Here is a 19,171-nt window from a genome sequence, read left to right on the forward strand (position 1 = left end):
GAGGCTGGTTGACAATACGAGGAGGCTCCTCACGTGACGATCTTTTAAATTCCTGTTCCCCTGCAGCGCAATTTGTCAGTGTGCGGATGGTTGTCTGCCTCTCTCGCCGCTCGTACACGCACGTCTGTTTATTTCTGGCCACAGGAGCTACAACAGGGACTTAACTGCTTGAAACCCCTTCAAGCGTCCGCTCCGCTCTCTTCATCATGCTGTTATCGCGGTTTTGAGCTCGCTTGTGTCTTTTTTTTCCTGCTGAAGCGTCTGACTTGACTGGAGAAGGAGGAGGAGGAGGAGGAGGAGGAGGACTCGGTTCCGCTGCCAGAGTGAAAAACCCCGAAGAGGAAAAAGAGAAGAATGCAACATTGGACTGCTTGCTTGTGTATCGTCCATGCAGCGATGAGGTTTATGTAAACTGTGTGTACAATTAAGATTTTCTCTTCAATGCACGGCCACTAGAGAAGAAAAGGAGGAACGCGCTGCACAAACGTTGAAAGTCCGGGATCATCACCTCAGACCCGAGACAGTCCTCGACCTACAGGGTATCACCATAAAGAAAAGAAGGAAAGAGAAAACAGCAGAGGAACGATGTCTTCTACGAAATACAAGAAGGATAAGGAGATCATAGCGGACTATGAGACCCAAGTGAAAGGTGCGGTGTGAATGTGATGTCTGTGTCCGCTCTGTGTGCATTGTCTCTGCAGAGGCAGTCCGCTGACCAAGAACCTCTGTATTTGTGCTTAGCTTTTTATTCATGTAATATATTGCAATCCATCTCTAATATATAGCGTTGAAACCGCGAGCGTTGGCAGATTCTCCCCACAGATGATGACAGGTAAACCGTGACAGTCAATCCAATGACAAGAGCATCAGAGTGCGAGGAATGGACCCATGTGTTGTTTTTAATTATTATTATTTTCTCTCTCTTCCGTGTGCAAAGATTTTTTTAAATGAATCCAACTACAGCCAGAGGGGGTTTCTGTGCACTGAATTTTCATTTGTCATAATGTGGTTAGGATCGTGGTTGTACAGCTTTATTGCCGGGTAAATGGATCCCTGTGTTGAAAATCAGTGCAGGATGAAGAACTCACTGCTGTGTTACACCTCATTCTTTTACATTTCGAGGAGCCTGTGTTTGGCTTACTGTGGCTGGTGCGGTTAGAGATGTTGATCAAGTGTTTTACAATAGATTGCATGCATTTAATACATTCATTTTTCAGTGGTTTGTGATGTCAGGGCGGTTTAGTTTTAATCCACAGAGCTGATCACACACTGCTCACGTTCTGCCTCTTGTCTGTTTTCTCTTGACTGCTCTCCTCTGGCAACATGGATCAAACACTCTCTAACACTCTCTATCCACTCCTTTTTCCACACTTAAGAGCGGATTCTGGATTTTACTTACAGAGTATTTCAGAATCCTAATTATTTGTCAATATGTTTGTCTCAGCATTGTGTTAGACGTGGGGTCACCCGGAGGTTCAGACCAATACAATTACTTGGCTGCATTTATGATGAACACGTCGATCCAGATTGATGTCAAGATTTGTGAAAAAACAAAACAAAATAAATAAATAAAAACAAGATTCAAAGTCCATGCAAGCAGCCGCCTACGGAATACAGGCCACCCAAATAAACAATCACAAGATGCATGAAGTAACAGTTTATTCTGCTGTGTGGTGTCACAATGAAGGGGGACATACTTTACTTACTAGCAGAGTAGACTAGTTAGGAGCTGGGGTTCAGTCATGTTACTAGCACTCTCACTCTCAGCGGATTCACTAATGTTACGCCTTAGGCTTCAGCTGACCATCTTGCCAGTCATGCACCAGTCCAGACCTTTGGATGCTCACAATATGAGTGGTTGTATTCTGACTGATTCTCACCTACTACACTCTCTGTGCCAGTTTTGTCTTGTGGCATGTGCTGGTCATTCAGAAAATTGCATGTCTAGTTTTTTATTCTGCTGCCTACCACTTTACTCCAGGCTATTTTTTCCATAATTCAGGCATCAATAATTCATCTTGGAACCAACTGAGCCATGGGAGAATTACTCTTGTTTCATAGAGCCAGGCCCAGTGTGTTCCCTCTTTGCATTAGATGGGTCCCTTGCTTGAAATGTGCAAGGACGAAGTAAATGTTAATTTATGGAGAATGCTGCTTGTGTCTCATTCACAGCTGGTGTGTTGCATTGCCTAGAGACACGGAGGGCTCTGCTCTAGACATCCACCAACTCACAACAATGACAATGTTATGAATCAAAGCAGGCAGTAAGCGCAGTGTAATGAAATTCAGATTGGAAATTGCACCTGTCTTACTCTGAGTTATTGCTTTATGGTTAATGTGTGCATGTCAGAGGGGGTCAAATCATCAGTGTGTCATTGATCGGGTCATAACAAGATCACAGGGTTGCTTTATTATGTATGAGGGCTAATAAAGAAAATAATTTGGTTTCAGCAGTAGTTTTAACAACAAAGAAGACACGCTACCCAAACATTCGCTATGACGAAATATTTCCTTAAATGTATAGACTTTAATTCCTGTTTTGCAGTGTAACAAACTTCTCTTAACCCACGGCTATTAATGAATTCCTGATGACCCTTGAGGATTGCTGCCAAAGCAGAGGTCTCGGAAAGACCTTGGGAGATGGTGTTCACTTTATTCAAGCTGTTCAGCTAGCAGATCCTGCATTAGCATGCCAATAGAGAGGAGTCATACACTGACAAGAGTGGGGCTGAACCGAGGAGCTCAAACTCTGTTTTATAGCTTACCATCATGTGGTTGCTGGACGGCAGCTCCTCCTGTTTGCCAGTTTAATAGGCAGCTTGTGAAGTGTTGGTTTCGGGGCACAACCATCAGCAGCTGTTTGACATTTATGCTCCAGGGCAGGTTCTGAGGCTGAAATATAACTTCAGTATAATCTTATACGTCCATGTCAGTAGGAGGAGGATGAACTGAACCATCAGTCTTTATGATATAAAACTGGATGCCATAAAAGTCCAGTGATCATAAGTGAACAAGCTGACTGAGAAGCATCATCGGTGCCTTAACTCGTTGGATTAGTTTGATGGTAGTCTTTCTCTAGATGTAACCACTGTTGCACGACCACGGCAGTCGTTAGCCACACTGACACCAATACACAAAGACACGCATACAGACACACAAATACATTAATTGTGCTTGAGAGGAGGCACAATTCTGATGCGATGTAAATTACACAAGACTTTGTCCTTCTTTTTTTCTTCAGACTATACAGCAACTGCTCTGATCAGGAAAATGAACGCAGGAAACGGCTCTTTGAATATTTTCAGCGTCCTCCAGTGTACGTAATAATGTCCATCCATTCAAGGAATACACATGTACAATACACACACACACACACACACACACACACACACACACACACACACACACACACACACACACACACACACACACACACACACACACACACACACACACACACACACACACACACACACTTGAGGCGATACTGAAAAGGGAGCTGTTTTTTGCTCCTCAAGGTTCAGTTTTTAGTTTTGTTGCTAGTCTCTGCTGGTCCCTTTCTGACTACCTCAAAACAAGTTTAACCTCCCTAGCAGACCTAAAAAAATCCTGAAAGTAACTGAATCAACATACATTTAAAAAAAAGGACTGTATGTCACAGGGCTCTGCATAAAGTTTTTTCCCCCAATTTCTGCAGGGTGAAAAGTGTGTTATTCGCAAATTCAAATCAAGTTTTGTGATCACACACCTTTTTATGTGTGTGGTTTGGTGATATATCATGTCTTCTTTGCAGGCAGCTGTGGTTGCAATAGCAGAAAAGCGATCAGGAATTACGACATTTTTTGTAATATAAACCCTGCCCACAGCATTTGAGCATACTTTGAGGGCTAGCTAAAGTAAAACTGTATATAACCTAAAAAACATGAAAAAGTCACTATTTTCAGCTTTGTCCAGAGATGTTTTGTACAACATTTTGTGATGACTGCTCAAAAGTTGTAGGAGTAGTGAAAAAACTACAGATGCACCGATCCAATCAGATACCGATACCTGGGCTAAGCGTATCGGGCGATACTGCTGTTGAATGGTACTGCTGTACCTCGCCATGTGAGTGAAGGCATCAGGTTTGACATAAACATTTAGCCTTGTTAAAAAAAGGTAACGAATGAACACAGATATAAATGTACTTAATATTACTTATTAACAAATAACAAAGTGTATATTAGCAGCAGAAAAAAAAAATAACACTTCCATGTAAAGTGTACTGCAGACAGATATTTAAAAATGTAATATAAAATATAGCAGCTGCCTGAAACCCAGCGAACATTGGCCTAAATAACTTGCGGTATATGATATTAATGTTTCCTATAATGTGTTGGTCAGTTGATGCTGAAGCTTGTTACCATCATGGTGTGATTTGGTAAGTTGGCTATCAAGATCCGGCTGAGCAGCATGAAGCTGGCTTAGACATGTTGGGAGTTGGGCAAGAATCGGTCACACTGACTCAGCGGCAGCTTGTTTGGCAAACCTGCAGGTGACTGAAAGAACATTTAAGAAAAATCATCTTCTGGCTTTTAGATGGATTAGTCTTTAGTGGAACAGCTTGTTTATTCTGCGGTCCAATACATTTTGGGTGGGTTTGTTTGTGTGGCAGAGACTAGTCAAACGAACAGGGATGTTGTTCTGTTGATGACGCAGTTTAGATTGCATGATTTTATTCTATTAATATACTGTGAATTTTGACATTTCAGGAAGTGATTCTCATTCAGATTTTGCCAATAATTAGATGAGAAGATTGATACAGTTCTTGTGGGTATATGCTAAGTAGAAAGCTTTAAATCAAGCGGTAGCTAGCTCAGCTCTGGCCTACCAGCATCCTATTATTTCTCGTTTCAACCCGACAAAAATGAAGTGAAAAAACGTCAATTGCTGTTTTACGGGGAACCTATGTGTCAGACTGTTTCTTGCTAGCTGTTTTCCCCCTTTTCCCGTCTTAATGCTAAGCAGCTAAGTTAGGCAGCTGCTGGTGGTAGCTTTATACTATAGACATAAGAGTGATATCAATAAGACATAAGAGTGATATCAATCCACTCATATACCTAAAAATGTGTATTTTTCATAGTATTATTATAGCCAACAGGTCTGCCAGATACAGTATCTTAGCCGCTCTTCATTTGTGTCCATCAAAGAAGAACAATATATTAATGAAGTTTGACAAAGATGACAAGAGATTACCTGTGACTGTAACTCTTAAAGAAAAAGAGCTATCATCATGCTCAGCTATACCATTGGTAGACAGTTGGTTTTGTGGCAACTGTCATTCACATTTTCAAATTCTTCTCAAAAAAGGGGTTCATGGTGTCAAGTGTGATATGACAAAGGCCACATGGTAAGATGAAATCATTTTTTAAAATCGCTGATCCTGCTTTTGATTTCAATAATTGAAATTGAAAGCTAATTTTGATAAATGTTTTAATTTAGAATTTAATTTGTGACACCCCTAATCATAGCCGATATAGTTGTGCATCAGAATTCTCTCAACTTTGCTGACTCTGCTCTGGTCTCCATAACGAACGCAGCTGCCACTTGATAAATTGAGACATCGTTCTGTCCGTTTCACAAGATAATCAGCCTTTCATGAAATGGGTGATCTGCCAGGCGTAGATTATCATTTAACACAGTCACAGAATTTCTTTTTTTCCCGGTTTGTGTGCTGGCATTGATGAAGTAGACAAAGGTTCATTTAAGTAGAAAAACAGTTCAATTTACTTGGTTATTTGGTGCCAGTCAGTGCACAATTTCACTTTTCGTTTCATACAGTCGTGGATGCTGAAATAATTTGAGTCTCCACTGTCTAGAGAAGTGTAGCTGTCAACGCCATGATTGTATTACAAGTCCAATAATGCACTGCTGTTTGCTGGGGGACTAAAACCTAGTTACAGGGCTGCAATTTAATTTAAATCTAAGAATGATTGCTCCATCTGACAAACCAAACATGCATTAAATGTTCCCTCGGATTTAATGAATGGATGATTCTTTCATATATACAAACTATTTGACAGGACAGGAGTTTAAATTAATTCCGACCATTTGTAGTTTTTATTTCTAAAAGCACAATTTATAACTGTTATCTAGTTTATAACGATTCAACAAAAGTTTTAATCTGAAAAGATTCAGTGAGAGTCAAAGACAATGAAGTTTGTCAGTGTCAGTGACTGAGTGACCTAGCATGTTTTTTTTTTACCACCATAGAAAATCCAAATGGAGAAAAAAGAGCAAATTGAGAAATCAAAAATTATAGGAAAATTATAACATTATTTGGCTTTATTGTTCAACAAGTATCCATGCTGAGATGAATCAATGATTGATACAAAAAAAGAATTAAAAAACTAACTTCCTGCTGAAAGATTGTAACCGTAGAAACGGAGGAAACAGGGCAGTTGTGCAAAAATAACTCTGCAATGAGAGTTTGAAAAATGTGATGAAGTAATTAGTTAAGGTCTTCTGGTGCAGGCTTGGGACCAGTGAAATTAACTTTATTATGTACCGGTGAAGCACAGGTCCCACTATAGACTTTAGATAATTAAAGAATGTACCTATTTGCAGCTCACAATTCCCTCTCACCCACTACTGATGGTAGAAATAGAAGCTTATATGGCACAGGCTCAAAATTAGCACACAACTGTTGTTATATATTAACTGTATAACTGCAACTAATGATGATTTTTTTTAGTCTGTAAAATGTCAGAAAATAGCGGGGGAAAAAATCCTTAAATTGCTTGTTTGGTCTGACCAATAGTCCAAAACCCAAAGGTTAATTTCTAGTTTACAGTTTACAGTAAATGCAGTGTATGGCGTCTCTAGAATATGCAGAATTTAAGGGGGTCCTTTGGTTGTGACTCAACACAGGATATTTCTCTCTCTCTCTCTCTGTCTTTTTTCAACTGCACTCTGCTCTCAGTTTCACCTACTTAGAGCCTGTGAAGAACCGTGCTTGAGTTGATCTTGGTTCAGAGGCCCACACACTCTACTACTTTAGAAAAGCTAAATCTAAGATAAATTGAGCCATTTAAAACTTCCAGTGCATTTCTACCATGCGGTGTGGGTATCTTTCTTTAATTTGATGCAATCAGTGTTCAGAAGGAAATAGTCAAATTAGTTTTGATAGCTTTGATTGGTGGTTACCTTATCAACTTCACAAATGTATACTCATGTCTCAGTGCATGCATCTGCACGTGCATCCTCACTCAATGCTGCCACCTGTCCACATCCATCAGAGTCCACCTCTCCTCCAATAAGCTGCTCTCCAGAGACTGGTGCACGCCTGTGTTGCCATGGAGACACCTCTCAGCCTGGTCCTGCAGAGCTGGTTCCTGGATACAGCAAATGATGGACAGCTAAACTCTGAAAGGGCGTGTTTCAGCTTGTATCTTATATGCTTGTGCTTCCTTGAAGCTATAACGTGCTGACGTGATGATACAGGCACCAGAGAGGAAATCAATGCCAGCCAGCGATAAGGAAGTCTGGGATGATTTTCCTTTCCTTGCACTGTGAAACATAACGACAATTGATCATTATGCTCATTTTATTGTCACCAGGAGTTGAGTGTTCAAATCAGTGCGGTTTAAGGTTAATTGCAGTTTGGGAGGCTTAAATAAGCTGTTTATCATAAAGGTTATTATCACAGATAGTTTAAGATGACAAAAAAAAAAGTTGCCTATCTAGTGTTAGTTTCCAGTACGAAGTTAGTGAAATTATTGCACTAGACAAGCTCATTTGATTGATTTTTAGTCCAGTGGAAAATCCAATAAACCAGCAAATAATTAGGAGGGAGGATTAAAAGTGAGGGACGACCCAGAGACTGACAGCTGACATCTTGCTGCAGGATGCTTTGTTGGCTCACCTCTGCTTAGCCATTGATTGGTCTCAGCTTCTGTTGTCTTATCTCTAAGTACATGTGCTGCAGCAGCCTGGGCTAATAAGGGAGTAGGCAAGATAGGGACGGACAGACAGAGGGGGAACCTGCAGTGACATCAGGAGCGTCCCTTCGTGAATCCAAATTGCATTAATCATTAGGGGATTTTAGAAAAAGAACAGAGAAATGGGGGATTAGTTCAACGACTGGAACTTGTATTATGAGGTGTGAGGGACAGAGAGAGTGAATAAAGGTCTGGATAAGTGTTGCATTTGTCTGCTTTTCATGTGAATTTGGCTCTGCAGTGTAGAGCCCAGACACTGCAGAGCTGAGTTGGGGATTAGGTTAGTGAAATTTGGCGTGTGTGTGTGTGTGTGTGTGTGTGTGTGTGTGTGTGTGTGTGTGTGTGTGTGTGTGTGTGTGTGTGTGTGTGTGTGTGTGTGTGTGTGTGTGTGTGTGTGTGTGTGTGTGTGTGTGTGTGTGTGTGTGTGTGCGCGCGTGTGTGTCTTACCGCATGGTGATGTGGACGCCCAAGGACGTTCAAAGTGTTTAATGTTTCTGAGGCTGGTTATGATTTATAATTTATCCCCATTACACGGTTACATGTCGTGCTTTCCTCCACACGCACTCACTGCACCAACATCCAAAAACACAAAGTGGAATCTGTGCTTTTATTGATTCATTGAATAACTTACATGCATGCTTAACATGGATGTATAAGCCACATGTACCGTCAAACCCTCTATATTTGAGATAATATCTTAACCTTCTTGCCCTGCAGTGAATTATCCATCTTTCTTGCTCCTCCTCTGGCAACCTGCTGTCCTGCACAGCCTGGCTTCCCCTTCTGCTTTCGTGATGCTCTGCAGAAAATCCCTCTCATTTACTGCACTCCAATTTTATCTTGACTTCATTGCGTCAGAACGTCACATGGTCCTCCTAAACAGCAGACTTGCAGTAAAATACTGCACCAGTGCATCACCACTGGTGTCCTGAACTGACCACAGGAGGAGGAGGAGGCGTAGGTTTAATTTTCACAAGATAACAAAAGTAATGTCTTGTTCTCAGCCCATAAATGTGTCCGTAGTACATCAGAGGTGATACAGTAAGTGCTGAGGAAATGTCAAAATCCCTTTTTAGTTTGGATCAGTTTTACATCTGTTTACAGCTGTTGGGGAAGTTGTTGACAATCTTTTGCACGGAGCTGAATTTTTATCTGAGGGAAACAAAAAATAAAACATTACGTACAGTATCTTGTGAGTTCTGCTGAAGAAAAGAACTTGTAGAAATGTTTTGAGCAACAAACACTCACCCCATGAAGATTAAAAAAAAATCTACAGAGGCTGTAGGGGAGACCAGGGTCAGTTGTCAAACTTTTACATCTTCGGTTGAAATGGGTATCTCTTTCATTCAAGTTATTAATCATCAAAGACACATTGTTACAACCAACCCCACTACAATTAGTTGTCCTAATAGTTTTCAGTAAAAAACCCAATCTCAAATATTCTGTTTATAAAATATACACCATCTTTATAATAGTCATTAAGGCCCTTTTGTATTTTGACCTTCCTCACAGCCAAGAGCATAATGTCTGGTGGCACACTTCCCTTGTCTGTCTTTCTGTTCCTGACCATTCTGCCAACAAAGAAGCGAACAAAAATCAGCTAAACAAAAAACGTCATTACCTACAAATCCATATCTGAATAAAACATTTCTCATACTTATGATCACCAATCCTCGGAATAGTGAGACAACCATACCCTTCAGACCTCCTGACAAAGGTTTTATGCCTTCCATAAAACTATAGCTATAGTCCTTTTAATGAATGTTTTACAAACTTGTATTGCCAAAACAACCCTAACATGAAAGATTACTCAGACCCATAACAATTACAACATTCAGTCTTCCACAAAATGGCCAGATATAAATGAGCTTGACATCACGCCAAATGTTTGATATCAACATGATGAAACAACAGTTGAGTAACAAATGATTTCAAAAGTCTATAGATACCTCTCAAACTACACCTACAGCATAATGCACTTCTTTGATGTCCATCTGTATCTTCCAAACACGCATGCACACTGCCTCTGTTTCTCTCCTCAAGCAGGAGAGTGTTCCTCTGCCATTGGTCAGAATCACTCTTTTTCATTTTTTTCCAGAATTATCAATATATAGAATATATTTGAAGCAATTCTTACCTCTATGCCATTTTTAGACTTGTCTTTTGTAATCTTAAAATGCTCTTAAAAGATGGATGGCACACTAAAATGTAAAAGAATCAATATTCAATTCTCATATATTTCATATAAAAATCTGACCATCATTTTATTCCGTCCAGATAAAATGGGACTTTGGAGGAAAGCGGAGTTGTTCATGTTTAAATTCTCTACTAAGTGCTGTGCTACATGCCAGTAAGGTAATATTTGCTTTAAGTTCTAAGCACAACACAACAGTTAACTCATGTCAGCCAATGCAGCCGCAGGAAGTCTCTGTACTGTGAACGCTCAATAGGCACAAAAACACAAATACCTATGGAAGCCTTAAAAAACATTTGGGGCGTATTCGTCCAGTAACCAGTTTTCTTTATACATTCATTGTACATGAGAATTGAGATGGAGGCTGTCATTTGGTGTAACTGTTTATAGACCCTTTTCTAGAAGACAGATTTCAGTTCATTCACCCTTTGTTAGAAACATCACCATACTGCGCTGTTACACAGCTGCCAATACAGGGTTTTGTCTGTGAGGGTCGAAGTTCAGGAATCTCCAACATCCTACTATTGTTTTCAGAGGGTTTCCTGTGAGCAGACAAGTGTTCACTGCGCTTTCAATTCCTGTCCTTAAACAGTGCAGGGGTAATTATATTGTGGAGCAGGTGCCCAGTGGAAGGGGTAGGGCTCTTTAAAACAACGATGTATTGACCCGAGGTCGAGAATGTCCATCATGACCTTCTGCTCTCATAATATGTCATATACAGTAAATGAGGGCCAGTAATTCACCAGCCTGCAGAACAGTCTGTTCTGAATAGTCTGTTCTTGGCTGAACCAAAGTTATCTGCAGACAACTTTGGTTCAAAAGAAAAAAAAACCTTTGATTCCAATAGATCTGAGAAGTACAATAATGCGGCTCCATCTCTAGTTTAGTGTTACGGTAAGCCACTGATTAGATATGTTGTTGGATTAATGCAGCTTTTGTGATTTATTTTTGCTTTTGCTAAACTTTATTGGGAGGTTTAGAGAAGGAAATGTAGTGGACTTTATATTACAGCTGACAGCTCAGAAGCTGTTTTTAGTCATGAAAACGAGTAAGTGAAAGAAACAGAAAAACAAGGTTTGCGTAACACAAAAAAAGGACTACATTTCATTGAATGTAACTCTACTGGTAACAAGAACTCCGTATTACTCGCAATTACAAAAGCAAAAATGTAATTATACCATGCTGTCACAAGTTCCTTCAATTATTGGCTCAGTTGTTGTAAAGCTTTGAAGCACAAAACTATCTTTTGGCCTTTATTTCCCACAAGAATTTGACCATATTTCAGCTGCTCCAGTCAAACCCCCATCCCCCCTCCCCCTTTTCTCTTTCTGCCTTTTTGTCTGAAGATAACCCCCCACCTCCCTTCTCAAAAAAGTGAAAGAAAATAAGCAGATGGCTTCATTTCTAAATAGAAAGACTGAGAGGCAACACACAAGTCTGCCGCAGATAATAGCTGCCTGATTAATCGAGCAACACCATTCAAGGTTAAACTTGCTCACTTTGAATTGGAGGAATTGTGCTTTTGGTAAGGTTTGCCCAAAAATGTTTACATGCTTTAATGTTCAAAATTATTTTTTTCATACTGTCTGTGTATGAGAACAACTCACTCTCTGTCTAAAACACTCCGTTTTGGCGCCTGTTTCTGAATACAGGCTGTGTGCATTTATCTGTGGATTGAGCATTTTTTATACTTTCACAGTATTACCATAGCTCCTTGACCTGCTTTATAATAAAAAAGAACTGGGAATATTTTTGCAACATGGGACCTTTAATACATTGACGGCAGTGTTTTTTTCATCCCATAAACTGTAATTTTATTAAAAGACATATCTGGAGCAGTCTAATTAATTTATTGTTGTTTTAAAACCAAGAAAACCAGAGCAGCTAAACTGAATGTGGGGCATCCATGTTGAGCATCTTTACACATGCATCTGTGGGTTCAAAGCCTAGTTTCATATGTTCATGTCAGAAAAAAAGGGAGGTACAGTATGAGGTGTTGGGTGTAGTTCAAGACATTTATCCTGAGATTATGTATTATGCAGATATTATAGAAAACAAAAGGTCTCTAATATAAAACATGAATCCTTCCAACAGCTTTAAAAACAAAAACTTGATTTGTTGGTGGTTTGAACCAGTAATCATTCTTGAAAGCAGTACTACGTATCAAACTACTCCAGAGTGTTTTATATGCTATAAATGCTGGTCTTTTTATTTCTGCACTTGGTAGCAAGAGACAATTATGCATCAGAAAGATTTATTTATTTATTCAAGGCATGTAATAATAGTGCACAGGTCTTCTGTTGGTGGTGTTTAAAAAGATGAACAATCATTGTCACTTTTACTGCACGTCTACATTCACATTCTGCTCACAGATCAGAAAGAACCACACAGAGAGGGGTCCCTCTTTTTGTATAAACCACAGCCATTGAAGCCACTCAAAGAGCTGGGAATACTTAGGGAATAATTCTCCAGTTGCTCATGGTTTCTGAGAGGGAAAGGCACACTACTGGTGTGCGTGACCTATTTTTCCAAACTCATCAGTCAAATGCTAAGCTGCGGCTGCTGGTTCAGAGTTCCTTTTTGTGAAAGACTGTTTTCAAAAGTCCCCACTGTCACTCACGCACATCACTGTCACAGTTTCCTGGGGCATTTCTCTTGGTTAGCCTGCTTTGGCACCGTTTAAAAAAAACAAAAAACCCACTGCAAACAGGGAACATAGCTGCATGTTTGGAAGAGCAAAACATTCCTGTCTGGACTGAAGCAGCAGTAAGAATAGTAACAAGTAGTATTTTGCTCTGAGCTCTGGTGCGAGGCACCCACTAAAAACTGAGCTTTAAGCCCTCAGAGCTGGGAGGCAGAGGGAGGCCTTTAGGATGAAGGGGAGGGCTGGGACATTGGTTAACCACAGAGTGAAGCATGCTGCTCGAGGCTGAGGCCAGGCGGCACAACATCACAGGGAGAGAAAAAGCTCGCCCCCACAACATCGCTGTTTCGGTTCAAATGGTGAGCTTCCTCAGCAGTTGGAGCCTGCATATATCCACGAGGAGGGCTTGGCTGACCAAATTACACCCTCAACATCATGAAAAAACACAGTCTGTGTCCTGCAGTGGTTTCACCATTCAGTCAGCAGTTTTTCTGCCTGGCAGTGACATGGCTTGGTCATGTATAAAATCCATCCTCAGTCTTTTTATTTAGTGTTATACCCTGCAATGACTCATCAAGGTTGTTAGAACATGCAGTGACTTACATTTAGAAAGTTCATTTTCCCACAGCTGCTCTCAAGTGATTTACCTGGCAGACCTTTTAAAGACAGCAATACAGTAGTAAAAGTTCATGTAAGTAGAGGAAAAGCTGGACGTAGCTGGCCATATAAATCCTGTGCATTACATAATGTGATTAATTGTGTATTCCTGTTGGAATTCATTGCGTTTAACGAAGGAATTCAACATTTCCTTAAGAAACCACACTTTAATGTTGTCATCACACTAAAGAATTCCTAAAGACCTCAAGAGAAACACCAAACGCTTACAAGCGCCGTGATGGAACCACTGCTGGATGCGCTGTAATCATGAATTCTAACCATTTAATTCAACTGCTAGACTTGACTCGGGAACTACCCTGAGAAAAATAGTTTGAATGTGACGATAAAACGTCTTTAATATGAGACGATCAAACAAGATTTTGGTTTTAAATAAAAGATGCTCATTAGTTCTGGAGCTTTCCTTCCTCTTAAAGAGTGACACCGCTCATCCTGTTTGCGCTAACTTCTTCCATCAGGTTGTGTTTCTGTTCTGCAAAATAGGCCTTTCTCTGTTCCTGAGCCTCGGCATCATCGCTGCTGATGACAGCGCTACAAAGAGGAATCAGGTCTCTCTCGTGGGTTCCTACTGCCTTGAAGGATCTGTAGTCTGCCTGCCAGCATCAGATATTCTTCTACTTGCACCACAGTATAGACCTGCTAGACTGGATTCCTATTTTTATTTTGTTGTTAATGCACTTTGTGAGAAACCGGTTCTTCTCATTTAAGTTGAAATGTGGTCAGTTTGCTATGGTACATAATACATACACCGGTTACCTTCTAGCTTGGCATGGAGCCTCACTGGTCATTCTCACTCTCGGCTTAACGCTTTATGTTTCTGCTGCTCTGATGGAGTTATGAAATAGCTTAGATTAATGTTTGATGATTATTAATTGCAAACAATTGTTATATGCTGTATATAATAGATGATTAGATATTATAGATAATTGATTGAGTATGCCTGCTTAGCTTGAACTCAGACTTCTCTTTATTGATCCCTTTGCCATGACTCCCGCAAGGAAATTTAATTTCCAGCATCTTACAAAAACACAACGGAGGTATAAAAAAATACAGTATAAGATAACCAATATACTCTAGCTAACTAAATACAGAAAGTATATATATGAAAAATACAATAATCAGTAAATAATAAACTCTTAGTTAGATATATATGAAGTAGATGTAAGAATACAGGTAAAATAAAGTTCACGAAAAATGAAATCAGATAAGTTAAATGTAGAGTAAATATAATGTATAAGATAAAATATGTGACTGTGTATGACAGAGATGAGCAGTAAGATTAAATTATTGCACTTAAGTGGTGGATAAAGTCATTGAACAAAAAAAAAAGAACATAAGTGTCCAGGTGTGTAAGAGTAGGTTATTAATTACACAGTGAGTGGCTCCCACTCCTTCTGTCCTATTTATTTCCTCCTGCCCCCGAGAGAGGACTTGTAGAGGATGATGTCCTCAGGGACAAAGGAGTTCTTGAGCATGTTGGTCCTACACTTTGGCAGGAGCAGCCTTTAACTGAGCTTCTCTTGGTGCTGATGACGGTGTGCAGGGGGTGGCTGCCATTGTCCATAATGTCCAGCAGTTTCATGCGGATCAGTTTATCCAGACTGGAGGTGTCCTTCTTTGATATGCTCTTTGATGACTGAATTAGCCTTAAAAGACCCTGGGAGAATTTAACATTGGAATTTCAGAATCGTAAAGGTGTACAAATATGTTATTTCAATTAATTATTTCTCCATCAGCAGCATTTCTCTGAAGATTGGCATATATGCTACAGAAGTCATTACACAGTTTTTATTGCACGCTGAGTCACTATTTCAGATTTTGAGGAAAACCTACTGTTGTTACTTGTATTGGCTGATTAATCAGTCTATTAGGTGAGAGAGAGGGGGAAACACACCAGTGTTGGAGAGCTGCTGATGACGTTGATAGTACAGGTGTGAGGAAAGATAGTCTAATTTAACGTTTTGTCTTGAAAGTCTTCTTCAGGGTTCGACATGTGAAACGTTAGTAAATTATGAAATCATTTTTTTGCATTTTGGCTGCAAGTGTGCGATTAATTAATCTAAACATATTTTCCTTTAGTTAAACAATGTTAAAAAAAACCCTGCACAGTCTCAGTGTCAAGTGTCAGTGTAGAAAACCATCCTACAACTTGAAATGGGTGTGTGGAAAATAGAAACAGGAGTAAATGCCCCTTTAGGCCAAATAGTTTTGTATTACACTTCATGACATGATCATGACATGCTGTTTTTGACCAGGGCATGTTCTGCACTGTGGTGACATTGGACACTTGACTCATATCATTTTTCTTTGGTGTTTTTGATGAAACAGAGATACGTAACCAGCTGGTGGAGCAGTTCAAATGCTTGGAGCAACAGTCGGAGTCTCGTATACAGCTGCTGCAGGACCTACAGGAGTTCTTCCGCCGCAAAGCAGAGATTGAACTGGAATATTCCCGCAGCTTAGATAAACTGGCCGAGAGGTTCTCCTCCAAGATCCGCAGCTCCAGGGAACACCAACAGTTCAAGTGAGTTTCCCTCCCTGCAGACTTGAGATGCAAGAGCAGTGTTGCAAGTATATTATTTGTGCATCTGAGTGGTGGTGTGCAAGGGCGTTGGTTCCTTTACATATCTTTATCTATGCTTTCCAAATGAATAGTTGTCTATGAAAAGACAGAACTGCTGACCTCATTTGCATCCTCTCCTCTGTGCATCTTCACTAAAAGATCACTGTCCTTTTCTGACGCATATATTTAGTTTTTGATTAATGTTCAAGTGTATGTGTATGTTTTTAAACAGTGTAAAAAAACACAGATTAGGTTGGGCTTTTTTAACCTGAAAAAAAGCACAGAGGAGTTTGCGCTTCTGCCCTGGGTAGCGCCTGCAGGCTTTCTCTCAGAATCCAGAGCAAAATAAAGTCCACAAATGACTCACCTCAAGCGTATTGCTGTAAGCGCACTCATAATTGAAAGCAACTCAGCAATATATCAATCAACATTTTTTTTTAATCTCATCTGGATTTCAACAACTGAACCTTAAGATGACATTTGAATTTTAGAAAACTGAGGGGTATATTTGTCTGTCATCCTCATTTACGCCCTTGTTTGTGTGCTATTGTTTGAAATAAGCTGCATTTTCACATTTACTTTCCTTAATGATTTTTGCTTAAATTCAACTAATTTCTGTTCAGTTTAAATATATTTTTGTAAAGCTACTGTCCCTTTTTCCTTTCCACATGTACCCAGACCACAGGGATCTGTAAGCTAAGTGACTGTATCCCCATCCAAAGACTTCACTATTTATAACCCGGCTATAAGACCCAGCCCTGCTGCTAATCACAGTGCCTTGTTTGATTGCAGTGCAGAAATATACAACAAAATACTCCAATATAATTATGTACTGTAAGGGAATATCTATTATTACATCTTTAAAGGTCAGCTGGTTCTGATACAGTAATGAGGATGCAGTTCATTAAAGCTGTTGAAGACTGTTGAGGGCTGAACATAACAAATCTAATGCACTCGTGGTGCTGTAATCTAGCACTTAACTTTATAGAAGAAGGCTTTGAGTGAAGCTTTATGCTTCATTATGTTTAATTGGCACCATTATGTACAAATATGGCAGACTTTTGACAAGCTCTGCATCAGACAGAAACCTGTGGAGGTGGTTTTTAAATTAAAATCTGTGTAATTTATCAAAGACCTTTTAGTAAAAATATTCAGGCATCATGCAGTGTTATTTTGTACAAGTTGCTTGATTGTGGGCTAGATGAACCCTTGTAGACAGACGGCTAACACCAAAAGACACTAAAATGTTGTCAACTAACAGGGATTAAAGTGCTAAAGCATACTATACTAATTTATGCAATTTCATTTAACAGAATTACTGCATAGAAGTACACTTGAAAACGATAAAAGATTTTTTTCTTTGTACTGCATTTAAAGATTGTGTGTAACTTTTTACATATATATATAAGTTTTCATTAACAATGGGCGAGCAGAATGTAACATCGTTTTAAAAAATGACACCTTCACTGACTTTCTGGCTTGCCCCAGATGGTTTGAGATGGTTTTCTCGTCGATCAACTGTACAAACAGATGGTTTAGGAACACACCGTGTTGTTAAGGAACACAACTGTGTTTTACAGTCGATTATCGATTAATTATCGATAAGAAATTACTTGATTAAAATAAATAAATTGCAAGTAATTGCGTTTTGAACATGTAATTCCCCTCCAGTCCATGTGAGTGTGAAGCAGGGCTCAGACAACAACGACAAACGCGGACAAATCAGAAGCGGTACACTGACAGGATGAAGAGGCCAAAATGGAGTGCAGTAATGGAGCCACTTCAAGACGTAAGCTCCCGCAGTTTCTTTAACATCAGGCAACAAGTTCTAATCACAGTGTTGCACCTGAAGGACCTGAAGCCTCCGTATGTGACGAGCTGCCGACAGACAGCAAACATTTACTAAACCAAAATAGTTTTCATGTCAGCTCTATTGGAAGAACTCAACTGTGTTTAACTGATTCATTGACTTTATTTCTCTGCCCAGCGCAGCAAGGGAGGCAGCAGGTGACACACAGACTGCTCAGCTGATCAGTCTGTAGATATGGTGCATATGTTTAAAGCACATATACAGTCACAGTGTAGATACAGTTCACATGTTTAAAACACATATACAGCGGGAGAAAACTTGGTCGTGAGTTGATCTACTTAATAAAATGGAAACGTATATGTTCTGTAAGATGAGCCTTCTTGTCTCTCTCTGTGTGGAGCGGTGCCGTATGTTGACAGGCGGGGTCCTTTTAGACGGCTAGACTGGGTCCGGGGGAGGGGGTAATTTCTTATCTCCGTGAGAACGGTAGGCTACACTGGGGCTAACACAAGTACTATACAAGGACACCTGCAGCACCACCACAGCTCTCTGCTAAAATAGCCCCTGTAAAGAACATATTGAAATTTTAGTGTAGAGTTTAGTGTTAAATTGTCGTTGCTTCTCGTTCTCGTGGACTTAATATCGTGTATCGTCTCGTCACACCACATATTCTGAATGTATGTTGTTTTTTATATTGTTCTGTCATGACAGCGATGGTGCTGTCGGTGTAACTTCTGTCTTGCATTTTCAAAAGAGCACAATAAAAATGTGACACTGAATTTGAAACAGCACATTGTAATTTACGATGTGTGCTCATAAAATCTCTGGTTGCGCCCCTTAAATTTTCAGTTTGGGGCCACAGTGCTCCTAGTGAAAAAAGTTAGTGTGGAGCCCTGATTGTATTCTTCTATTCAGGAATGATTTTTTTATGCTGCTGCTGCTTTTAATGTTTCCAATGTTGGAATGTTCCAATGGAGGTTCCAATTTTTATGTTAAGTAGCCTTCGTAATATTTGGATATTTTCTATTCAGAATATGTTTGATATGCTACCAAAATGTTATTCCCTGCCCTCAAGTGAGTGATTAAGGAATACGGTTTGCATTTTTTCTTGATATCATAAGGAAGACAGCATTTCATGTTACATATAGACCTTTTCAAAGTTGTAAACATAAACATTCTAAATGATTTGATTCCTGTTGCAGTGAATGTGAACGACATCAGCTGACAGGAAGTTAACAAGGACCAAGGCTTTTGCCTAGTAATGGAATTTAATTTAAAATGTCTATACAGTTAACCTATTCAGAGGGAA

At 39.7% G+C, this 19,171-nt stretch overlaps 1 protein-coding gene across 1 annotated transcript in view; it reads left to right on the top strand.

Annotated features, from left to right (window-relative positions):
* Positions 1–319: 319 nt before the first annotated feature.
* The window catches only part of srgap3 (SLIT-ROBO Rho GTPase activating protein 3), a 65,532-nt gene continuing 46,680 nt past the window's right edge, over positions 320–19,171 (top strand). The window contains exons 1-2 of the mRNA XM_083939064.1: positions 320–649; positions 15,818–16,013. Coding sequence (XP_083795190.1) covers positions 586–649; positions 15,818–16,013 — 260 coding nt within the window. The 5' untranslated portion in view covers positions 320–585. The remainder of the gene's footprint in view (positions 650–15,817; positions 16,014–19,171) is intronic.

Source organism: Echiichthys vipera, assembly GCF_963691815.1.
Source record: "Echiichthys vipera genome assembly, chromosome: X".
NCBI classification, from domain to species: domain Eukaryota; kingdom Metazoa; phylum Chordata; class Actinopteri; order Perciformes; family Trachinidae; genus Echiichthys; species Echiichthys vipera.